The sequence below is a fragment of the Candoia aspera genome, chromosome 2 (assembly GCF_035149785.1).
Source record: "Candoia aspera isolate rCanAsp1 chromosome 2, rCanAsp1.hap2, whole genome shotgun sequence".
Lineage (NCBI taxonomy): Eukaryota > Metazoa > Chordata > Lepidosauria > Squamata > Boidae > Candoia > Candoia aspera.
Genome location: NC_086154.1, coordinates 230,173,645 through 230,185,713, shown reverse-complemented (window position 1 = coordinate 230,185,713; position 12,069 = coordinate 230,173,645). Strand labels below are relative to the sequence as shown.

Here is a 12,069-nt window from a genome sequence, read left to right as displayed (position 1 = left end):
CTCCCTGCAAGTGCTATGCCAAATTTTAGTAGTGTGATGATTTCCTGCCTCTTTAAGCAGAAAATATATGAAAATAATAGGTTAAATCCAAAAATAGGGTTATCAATTAAAAGTTCAATGAAAACTGTACCCAACCTATGAAAAATAATGGAAAAGCCTGGGCCCATCAACTTTGTATTATTTTTCTAATGCATTGGTCACCTTAGACCCACTAATGGTAATAGATGCAAACTCAAAAGATTGACTGCTCTTGGCTTACTGTAGCTTCTTAAAATGAACTTTTGTGATATATAACTACAGTGGTGCATGTGTGTATATTGTTTATGTTTGTTATGGCAGAGCTAAAGATTGATCCAACTAAATTAGATTTTTATTTTTAAATATTTTATCGTATTTTTACAAAACACAAGTAGTACACTACTATTTTAAAACACAAATAATACATTGTATTATTTGGGTACAGTGGTATATACTGTATAATGACTGGATATTATTAACACTTTGATGATTTAGATAGCAAACCTTTAAAAATAAAGAAAAATGGTTTATATCAATATTAACTGTGATTTCTAAAATATTAATAAGCCTAATGTTACATAGATTTTACATCGAAAGCCAAATGTGGCATTGATAAACAATTGAAAAATATATTAAATATGCTAAAGTTTTCGTCTTAACAGTCAGGAACCACACTGAAATGAGGAATAGTTCTCTAGTGTTTTATTACTGCTACAGTAGACAGAAAATCCTAACAAACTGAAGAAGCATGGGAAAACCCAGACAGATAAACCCCAAAAGTCAAGGCGGGTCTGTTCTGTGTCTCTTTGAATGGCTGCTCAACTCCTCACTACTACGCATGCGTTTTCCCCCCTGGATAGGGGCCCCCTCCTGCTCACCATCAGTGCTCATGACATCACCCTCCCCTCCAGATTTACATTCCATTTCCGCTCCCTCCTCTCTAGAGTTCCTCCCTCCAAAGTCTCATGATAGTCCATCTCCCCCTCCAAGCTTCCATGGGAACTGGGCAACGATGGAAATTCTTCAAAGGAAAACTCTGTTAATATGTTTTCTGCTATAGATTAAGGTTACTATGGTAACTAATCATTTTGGCCGGGTGAAGAGGTCGAATTTAATTGTCCCCTTTTCACATGTTAATGGTTGCATTGCCTAAGGGAAGAACTTGCCTAGACTTGTTTTAGTTTCAGTTTCCCTTCTGTGTAGGCTTGCAGAGAATATGCAGCTGAGAGAAATCTCTCCTCTCAGCAAACAGCCTTTAAATATGTTTGTTTTCTGTAAATAAAATTATTTTTATAGAAATGCCGGGTGTGTGACTTTTCTGATCTCTCCTGGGCCAAATGCTTTCTAGCACTCTGCCAACAAACTCCTCCAAGGACGAATCAGTGCTGCTCTCCAGGTCTGATAACGCTTCTGGCCCAGGTGGCTGCTTCTGGAAAATAGCTAGATAATTAGAAGATTCTTCCCCCCTCCCCCTTGGGAAATGCAAGTCGCTGCGGCTCCCCCTCCTCCTCTCGCTCTGGCCTCTGGAGGTTGCCAACTTATGAACTCCTCTGCTTGGGATTCCTCTGCTTGCTCAGTCAAGTGAGGAATCTCTGGTAGAGTGCGAGGCTTGGGTTTGTGAGGGAAAAGCTGATGGAATCGTTGAACCAGCGCTGGTGCATGCACATCTCTGGCATTTTCCCACATGTGCTCTTCCTCAGGGTACCCTTTCCAGTGTATGAAATATTGGATGCCCCTTCCCCTCCTCCTAGAGTCCAGAATTTCCTCAACTTCGTATTCCTCCTCCCCATCCACAATTACTGGAGGTGGGGGGTGGCATTTGCGATCGTAAGGCACTTGGGGGAGGGTCTTTGGCTAGCAAGGCTCTGTGAAACACTGGATGGACTTTCATGGATGCTGGTAGCTGTAAATGATAAGCCACTGGATTTATCTGCTGTACCACAGTGAAAGGGCCCACCAACTTAGAGTCCAACCTCTTGGAGGGCCTGGTAGAGGTCAAAAACTTGGTAGAGAGCCACACTTTGTCTCCTACTGCAATTGCTGGCCCCTCTTGTCTGTGAGCATCTGCAGCTCTCTTGTAAGCACTCTGCCCTGTTCAGCTGCTCCTTTAACAACTCCTGTGCGGCTTGTTGCTCTTTAAGAAAATCAGCCATGGCTGGAACAGTTCCCTGCTGGGAGGAGGTGGGCAACACCCGAGGGTTAACCCCGCAGAGTGCTTGGAAAGGAGACATCTTGGTAGAGGATTGCACAGAGTTGTTATAAGTAAATTCTGCCATGGGGAGCAGGGCTGGCCAATTGTCTTGCTGATAAGTGGTGTAACACCTGAGATGCTGCTGTAACCATTGGTTAATTTTCTCAGCTTGCCCATTACTAGCAGGATGATGCGATGATGATAGGTGGATCTGGACCCCTAATGACTGGAAAAGGGCCCTCCAGAACCTGGAAGTGAACTGAGGTCCTCTGTCACTCACCAACTGATTTATCATGCCTCTATACCTAAAAACATGGTCCATAAACAACTGCGCTGTGGCTTGCGCAGATGGGAGGCCCTTGCAACGAATAAAATATGCCATTTTAGTGAAAAGGTCCACCACCACTAGTATGGAAGTCAGCCCCTGGACCAGGGGTAAATCAGTGATAAAATCCATGGAAATTGTATCCCAAGGCCTACTGGGGGTGGGTAAGGGTTGCAAGAGTCCTGTGGGCTTCCCTGGGAGAGGCTTGGCTCATCTACAGGTATGACAAGAAGCAACGTAATCCTTTATGTCTGCAGTCATCTTAGGCCACCAGTAATCTCTCAGAGCTCTATGGAGAGTTTTGAAAACACCTCTGTGGCCTGCCGTTTGATGGTCATGGCAAAGTCTCAGTACTTCTTCCCTCGATGAGGGGGGAATGTATAATTGCCCACTATGCCAGAGGATTCCTGCCTCCACATTAAATGGGGAGGCAGTGTTTTGCGGGGCCCTCTGGAGGTCATCCATCCTGGCCCTGGCATACAGGTCCTGTTGTTGCTGAGCTCTCTCGTAAATAGGTCCTCTGCTTGTCTGCCTGCTGCTAAAATCTCTGTCTGGTTCCCCCTCATAGACTGATCAAAGTTGTGAGGTTGTAATAAAGTAGCCTGGACCTCCTGGTAAGTAGCGGGGGTTGCCTGAATGGATCGAGACAAGGCATCTGCCAAATGGTCCTGCACCCCGGGAACATAAGAAATAACAAAACTGAAACGGGAGAAAAACTGGCTCCATCTGATTTGGCGTGGGGTGAGGGATCTGGTGTTTTGTAGAAGCTGTAAATTCTTGTGATCAGTGCAAACTTTCACAGGAAAGGTTGCACCTTCTAGCCAGTGCTTCCACTCTTGAAATGCTGCTTTAATTGCCAGCAACTCCTTGTTAAAAACATAGTTTCTTTCTGCCGGTGAGAGCGTGTGAGAGAAAAAGGCACAAGGAAGCAATGTCTTCCCTTCTTTGTCAGTATATTGCAATAAAACAGCAGCGATAGCAAAATCTGAAGCATCTGAACGCATTATGAATTGCTTCGTGGGATCAGGATGCTTTAAAAGCGGCTGGGATGCAAAGAGTTGCTTAAATTCTTGGAAGGGTGCTTGCTCCCTCTCCCCCCAAATGAATTTTGATCCTTTCTTCAAAAGCTGTGTGAGGGGTTTGGCCCTGTCACTAAATTTATTTATAAATTTTCTATAAACATTGGAGAATCCTAGGAATTTTTGTACATCTTTCACATTTCGGAGGAGTTGCCAAGAGAGAATTGCCTGGACCTTTGAAGGATCCATGGATATGCCTTTTGTTGATATTCTATAGCCCAGGAAATGTAATTCAGTTAAATCGAAGCTTGGCGAACAGCTTGTTCTCTCTCAGTCTTTGTAAGACATTGCGTACATGGGTTACATAAGTTGTAGCATCCTCAGAGAATATTAATATGTCATCTAGATAAATGACCAGATACTTATGTAGTAAATCAGAGAAAATTTTATTCATTAATTGGGAAAATATGGCTCCTGCATTAGTCAAGCCAAAGGGCAAAACAAGGTACTCAAATTTACCAAACCTGGTATCGAAGGCAGTCAGATATTCATGCCCCTCTTTCATCCAGATCAGATTGTATGCATTCCTGAGGTCCAACCTAGTAAAAATGCGTGCTTTCTGTAAGTGATCCAGCAGATCAGATATTAAGGGGAGTGGGTAATTTTCTTTGACCATGACCTTATTGAGGGAGCTGAAATCATGTACCACTCTCATGGGTGCCTCCTGAGCTGCCAGTGCCAACGGGTCAGGCTTCTTTGGCACGAAGAAGGTAGGAGCAGATGCTGGGGAAGTAGATGGTCGGATGAAACCCTCTTGGAGATTAGAATCCAAGTAATCTTTTAAGGTGGCTAGTTCCTTGGGAGACATCGGATATTGTTTCCTTGCTGGAATTTTGGCTCCTGGTATCAACTCAATGGTTCAATCACAGTCCCTATGTGGGGGGGGTGGGTAGTGCTGTGGCCTCTTGTTTGCTGAAAATGTCTGCGAAATCTGCATACTTGGCTGGCAATTGGACCTCCCCTGCTTCAGTGACTGCGTTGGTTGCTGGAGAGAGAAGAGCGGCTTGAATCTTGTGGTGCTGGCATTCCTTAGCTGGGAAGGAGACTGCTCCTGTAGTCCAGTCCAACAATGGGTTGTGGATCTTCAGCCAAGGTGTGCCCAGGACTATAGGCACATTAAGTGATGCAGTAACATAAAGTTGGATCCACTCAGTGTGGTCTCCTGTTGTTAGTTGCAAAGGTTCTGTGAAACTTCAAATTGGTCCTGCCTTGAAGGGCTGGCCGTCAATGGTCTCAACTTCTATTGGACGTGGCAATTGCATGGTCGGGATGTTCAGGTCTTGTACAGTCTGTACATCAATAAAATTGGTGGAAGCTCCGGAATCCACAAGGGCCTCTAGCTTGACCTGGTGCTCTGGGTTTATGTGCATTATGACTGGTAAGTAAAAGGATTGCCTGGAATCCTCAGAATGAGCCCTTCTTAATTGATTGATGGTCTCCCTGCTGAGCTCCGTGGAGGGAGACCGACGGAGTTTCCCTGGTTGGAAGTAGAGGTGGAGGTGGCTCTTGGTTCTGCTGCTTGCCCTGGGGCTCTTAAGGAATTTGCTTGGCTTCTCGCTGGGCAAGCTCTCACCATATGTCCCGAGACTCCACAGTAGAAACAGAGGGCTCTCTCTCTCCTTCTCTATGTCTCAGCCTGGGAAGTAAGCCTCCTGCTCGCCCCGATCTGCATTGGCTCCTCTGGTCCTGAGTAGAGAGATGCTGCAGAGAGAGCTGGAAATCCTGGAAGCGCTCTGAAGCCCCTGCCTCTCCCCGGCTGCATCTGTCTGAGCTCTTCTAGCCTGGCGTCTATGACCACAGACAGCTGATATAAACCTTCTAGGGTAGCTGGTGTTCCCTGGCGCACTAATTCATTTTTAATTTCCTCATCCAGCCCCTGTTTGAATTGGTCTTTCAAGGCCCTCTCATCCAGTCCAGATCTCCTGCTAACAGCTTGCAATCAGCAATGTAAATTCCCACCCTCTTGTAGCCTTGCTTGAGCTTCCGAATTTCCCGGCTGGCAGTGACCTCTCTGATCGGGTCGTCAAAGTGTGCTCGGAACCCTGCCAGAAAATTCTGGTAGTCGTTGAGAATTGGGTCGTTGTTCTCTACCATGGGAATAGCCCATTTGGCTGCTGGGCCCTTTAGCAGACTTAAAATGAAGGTGACTCTGGTTCGGTCTGTTGGGAACTCTGCCGGTCTGCTGTCGAAAAACATTGTGCACTGTGTGAGAAAGGTTCTCAACTGTCCTGCTTCTCCTCCAAACTTCTCTGGTGAACTGCCCTGGGATCTCAAGACTACTGGCGGAGCTGCTGCTGCTGCTGCTGGCACCGGTTGTGGGTTAATCGGAGCTGGTTGTTGTAACTGCTGTAGCATAGCTGCTTGTAATGTGTTGATCTGGAGATCTACTTGTTGTTGGTGTTGTTGCAAGGCTGCTGCCAGTTGTTGGATGGCTTGCTGAATTTCCTGGTTTTCCGAAGACATTTTCCCAAATGTCTCTCTCTTTTTTTTTTGTTCCTCCCTCTTTCAGTGGGAGTAGGAGTTTGTTAGGACTGATGTCCTAACAGTCAGGAACCACGCTGAGACGAGGAATAGGTCTCTAGTGTTTTATTACTGCTACATTAGACAGAAAATCCTAACAAACTGAAGAAGCATGGGAAAACCCAGACAGATAAACTCCAAAAGTCAAGACGGGTCTGTTCTGTGTCTCTTTGAATGGCTGCTCAACTCCTCACTACTATGCATGCGTTTTCCCCCCTGGATAGGGGCCCCCTCCTGCTCACCATCAGTGCTCATGACAGTTTTCTATCTTAAGTTTAATACTTAATACTGAGGTCTCTGTTGAATTGTTACTTACGTTTTTGCATAGTAAAAATAAATTCTTTTAACACCCAAAGCTTAAATATCTGTTCAAAATAACTTTTAAAAATTAAATATTAATGTTTACAGGAAAATGAATTTACATTATTTTATTTCATTTAAATATTTCCATGAAAGTATATGGTCAGCAATGTTTGTGAATTTTGCAGTTTGAAACTTGCTTGTTTTCACTGAAATAAAATGTATGTGCTAACATCTTACTCCTGTTTTATAAAACAGCTGGCTAGAACAAAATGGAGAAGAAAGTGAGACAGCTGTGTCCTCTTTCTGATCCAGGCACAACATATTTTCTGCAAATAGCTTGGCGCAACGATCTGGGTATAGGTTTTGATGTTATATTAACTGATGGCCAATCATCTTGGACTGGGAAAGGTAAGATATGATAAATTTCTGTATAATTTATTACCATTGATTTATTAATGGGTTCCCCACCCCACCTTTACTACTCTAGTTTCCCCAAATAAGCTGAAGTTTCCCCCACCCCCACAACTATGTTTTAATTGGGAAAATTGTGTTATGTTTCCTGAAGAGACTCTGGAAAATGTTTGGGTTTCTTGGTTGGAAATCTTTCTTTAACTGTGGACTTCAGACATTTTTCTGGAGCCCTTATGCTCAGTGTGGCAGAAACAATGGAAGCAGCTTTTCCTTTTCCTGCCTTATTGCAGATACTCATTCTAGCCCCCTGGATGGGAGGAGTGAAGCCAGACACCTTAAGGAGTAGGTAGAATATAAATACTATACGGATCTGATAATACGTAAAGGATTTGGTGTAAATGTTGATGTAACAATAGTAGTATCCTCCATATGGTGGCTGTCTTGACTTAATATCATTTGTAGATTCAGTTGAGAATGGTAACAGTTCTCAGGGAAAAGGAAAGTTACAAAAAGGTAATTAAATAATTAAAGTGGAGGATTTCCAATCATGCACATCTATGCATATTTACTTAGAAGTAAGTTATCCTTTTTATCTTCATTACTTTTTAGTCCCTTTTTCCTAAATAGAAACACTGAACCGTTGCCATCATAACCAATTCTTTTATTGTGCTCAGAAGGCTACAATCATGTGAAAACGAAAGTACACCCTCTTTGAGTTCTATGGTTTTATGTATCAGGACATAATAAAAATCATCTAGTCCTTAGCAGGTCTTAAAATTAGGTAAATACAACCTCAGATGAACAACAACACATGACATTACTCTGTGTCATATTTATTTTACAAAAATAAAGCCAAAATGGAGAAGTCATGTGTGAAAAACTAAGTACACCCTTACTGCTTCCATAGGTATTAAGCAGCTAAGTAGCAGCCAGGTGCTGCTAATCAAATGCCCTTGATTAATTGATCATCAGCAAGTGTGACCACCTCTATAGAAGCCAAACTTTCAGGAGTTTGCTGGTCTTGAGCATTCAGGTGTGTGTTAATACACTACCAAAGAGTAAAGACATAGCAATGATCTTAGAGAAGCAATTGTTGCTGCCCGTCAATCTGGGAAGGGTTATAAGGCCATTTCCAAACAATTTAAAGTCCATCATTCTACAGTGAGGAAGCTTATTCACAAGTGGGAAATGTTCAAGACAGTTGCCAATCTTCCCAGGAGTGGACTTCCCAGCAAATTCACCCCAAGGTCAGACCATGCAATGCTCAGAGAAGTTGCAAAAAATCCAAGAGTTACATCTCAGACTCTACAGGCCTCAGTTAGCATGTTATATGTTAAAGTTCATAACAGTACAATTAGAGAAAGACTGTACAAGTATGGTTGGTTTGGAAGGGTTGCCAGGAGAATGTCTCTTCTCTGTAAAAAGAACATGGCAGCATGGCTTAGGTTTGCAAAGTTGCATCTGAACAAATCACAAGACTTCTGGAACAGTGTCCTTTGGAAAACCAAACAGCATATCAGCACAAAGATCTCATACCAACTGTCAAGCACAGTGGTGGAGGGGTGATTATTTGGGCTTGTTTTGCAGCCACAGGACCTGGACACCTTTTAATCATTGAGTTAACCATGAACTCCTCTGTGTACCAGAGTATTCTAGAGTCAAATGTGAGGCCATCTGTCTGACAGCTAAAGCTTGGCCAAAATTGGGTCATGCAACAGGACAATGATCTCAAGCACACCTGCAAATCTACAATGGAATGGCTGAAAAAGGAAAGAATCAAGGTGTTGCTATGGCCCAGTCAAAGTCCAGACCTCAACCCGACTGAAATGCTGTGGCGGGACCTTAAGAATGCTGTGCATAAACCAATGCCCACAAACCTCAATGAACTGAAGCAATGTTGTAAAGAAGTGTGGGCCAAAATTCCTCCACAACGATGTGAGAGACTGATATAGTTTTCGAAATTAAATTGTGGTAGAAATGTGTTTCAAACCCATCTCTATCTCTATATCTCTATCTCTATCAATTGCCATTCTTTCAAATTAACTTTAATTCTTCTAATTATTGTCTTAGTGTCTGAAGAAGAGATTTCCAGAGAGGCTGCTGATATGGAAATGGAGAAAGAAAAATATGTAGAAGAATTAAAAAAAGTATTGTTGCTTGACCAAGAGTTCTCAGATACATACCGTTTTGATATTTCTAAAAAAGGAGTAAATGGAGAATGGATTCATTTTTCATATGAAAAGAATTTGAAAGATGTTACTGTAAGTATTGCTTTGTTACTTTTATTTATCCCAAACATTTTGTCATAAAATCAACATTTTATGTCATAAATCTTCAGGAACAAAGAACACACTAAGAGCTTTGTCTTAAACTTCAGCAGTTATAAATTCTGTTATACTACTTAATTATTAGCATAATTGTAATGATTGCCTATTCCAATAAAAGGAGTCTCATCAGTAATTACTAGAGAAAACTAATTTATTGAATGAATAGTATGCAAAGTACGAAGAAAGCTGAGAATGAGCAAAAGCGCGCCAAACACAACTTAAAAAGCCTTGCTCCCGTTGCGAACCCTCCCCTCAGGCTAGCATAGCAACCACCCACCCCAGATGCTAGCAACCGTTAGAATCGGCCTGAGAAAGTAACCTTGAACAGCAGAGATAACCCAAACATACATTCCAGAAGATCACAAGTCAGCACAAAGGAAATTTACCAGCGTGGCCAGGCAGGCACGCAACTGCAGATATGACATGTGAAACGTTACGAGGAACCATAAACATCGGAACGGGAACATGACAATAATGCTCTGTTTTTAAAAATCAGTAAGAAATATTGTGCTTATGAGAATGTTTTTTAAATTCTACAATCAAAATAAACATTGGCTTTTCAGTTCCAAGCTTTTGTAAAGCAGGATTCATTTGTTAAAAATAAATACTATTTGCAAGATCTATAACCTGAAAAATAAAGTTATATTTCATTGCAGAAATGACAAAAATCAAACAAAATAAAATTGCCGGGAATTCCTTTAGCTATAAAGTATGATTATATTTAAATTCCTCAGATGAATTTAATTTAAAAGATATATATATATATATATATATATATATATATCTCCATATATAAAATTAAGAAAGGTGAAAGGTCCCCTGTGCAAGCACCAAGTCATGTGTGACCCTTTGGGGGGACGCTGCTTTCGTGACGTTTTCTTGGCAGACTATAGTGGGGTGGTTTGCCATTGCCTTCCCCAGTCACTGTCCCCAGCAAGCTGGGTACTCATTTTACCAACCTCGGAAGGATGGAAGGTTGAGTCGACCTGAGCCAGCTACCCGAGAATCCAGCTTCCGCTGGCATTGAACTCGGGTCGCAGGGAGAGTTTTCGGTCGCAATAATGCTGCCTACCACTATATATATATATATACATATACACAGTCAGGACCAGAAATATTGGAACAAGGCTAACTGTTTTGGCATTTAGCCTCTACACCACCACACTGAAGTTGAAAGGAAACACACCTAGATGGGAGTGAAGTCAGGACTTTCAGCTGTAATTCAAGGGATTTGACAAAAGTGGGGCCTTAACCATTCAGGAAGTACAGCCAGTGGCATACACACACACCCATCGTTGGTGCCTCATAAGTAATGGAACGAATGGCTGACAAGCAGCTGCATGGCCAGGTGTGGCCTGTTTCCTGGGTACCCCATGACCAATCAAGCAGATAAAAGGCCTGGAGGTGGTTCTGAGTGGTACATTTGCATTTGGTAGCTGTTCACTGGAACTCTCAACATGAGGTCCAAAGAGGTGTCCATGCGAGTGAAGGAGGCCATCATTAGGCTGAGAAAACAAAATAAACCCATCAGAGAGATAGCAAAAACATTGGGAGTGGTCAATACAACAGTTTGGAACATCCTGAAAAAGAAGGAATTAACTGGCAAGCTCAGCAACAGCAAAAGGCCTGGAAGACCACAGAAGACAACTAAAGTGGATGACCACAGAATTCTGCTCATGGTGAAGAGGAACCTTTCACAACATCTAGCCAGGTCAAGAACGCTCTTGAGTAGGTAGGCATGTCATTGTTAACATCTACAGTCAAGAGATGGCTTTTTGAAAGTAAATATAGAGGCTTCACAGCAAGGTGCAAACCACTGGTAGTGCTCAAGAACAGAAAGGCCAGATTAGACTTTGCCAGCAAACACCTGAAAAAAATTCTTTGGACTGATGAAACCAAGATTAACTTGTACCAGAATAATGGGAAGAGAAAAGTATGGAGAAGGAAAGGAACAGCTTATGATCCAAAGCATACCACATCATCTGTCAGACATGGTAGAGGCATGGGCTTGTATGGCTGCCAATGGAACTGGGTCACTGGTGTTTATTGATGATTTGACTGCTTATAAAAGCAGAAGGATGAATTCTGAAGTGTATAGGGCTATACTTTCTGCTCAGATTCAGCCACATGCTGCCAAACTGATAGGATATGGCTTCATGTTGCAGATGGATAATGACCCAAAACATACAGCAAAAGCTACCCAAGAGTTTCTCAAGGCAAAGAAGTGGGATATTCTTCAATGGCCAAGTCAGTCACCTGATCTCAACCCAACAGAGCATGCTTTTCACTTACTGAAGACAAGAAAGACCCACAAACAAGTAGCAGCTGAAGGCAGCTGCAGTAAAGCATCTTGAGGGAGGAAACTCAGCATTTGGTCATGTCCATGGGTTCCAGACTTCAGGCAGTCATTGACTGCAAAGGATTTTCATCCAGGTATTAAAGGCGATCCTTATGTTTATAATGATGTTGGCTTGTTGCATTCCTTACAAGCCACCAATGATGGGGGTGTGTATATGCCACTGGCTGTACTTCCTGAATGGTTAGTGCCCCACTTTTGTCAAACCCCTTGAATTACAGCTGAAAGTCCTGACTTCGCTCCCATCTGGGTATGTTTCCTTTCAGCTTCAGTGTGGTGGTGTACAGAGGCCAAATGCCAAAACAGTTATCCTTGTTCCAATATTTCTGGTCCTGACTGTGTGTGTGTGTGTGTGTTTGTGTATATGTGCTGTGATTTGGTTACAATTGCAGTGTGGCACCATTTCTCTTAGCTACTTTTAGTTTTTAAGTTGTGACTAATTTCTAGAAGGAAACTTCCTTGATATCCATGCACACAGCAATCTAATAGGTTGCTCTGAGTTTCCCTATCAACTAAAAAAAGGCCTCTGAGGGAGTGGG

At 42.6% G+C, this 12,069-nt stretch overlaps 1 protein-coding gene across 2 annotated transcripts in view; it reads left to right on the top strand.

Moving 5' to 3' along the window:
* XRCC4 (X-ray repair cross complementing 4) overlaps positions 1–12,069 on the top strand; it is a 151,311-nt gene that overhangs the window by 16,801 nt on the left and 122,441 nt on the right. For both annotated transcript variants that reach the window (XM_063295453.1, XM_063295454.1), the window contains exons 2-3: positions 6,692–6,844; positions 8,918–9,108. In XM_063295453.1, the coding sequence (XP_063151523.1) occupies positions 6,706–6,844; positions 8,918–9,108 (330 nt within the window). In that variant the 5' untranslated portion in view covers positions 6,692–6,705. The remainder of the gene's footprint in view (positions 1–6,691; positions 6,845–8,917; positions 9,109–12,069) is intronic.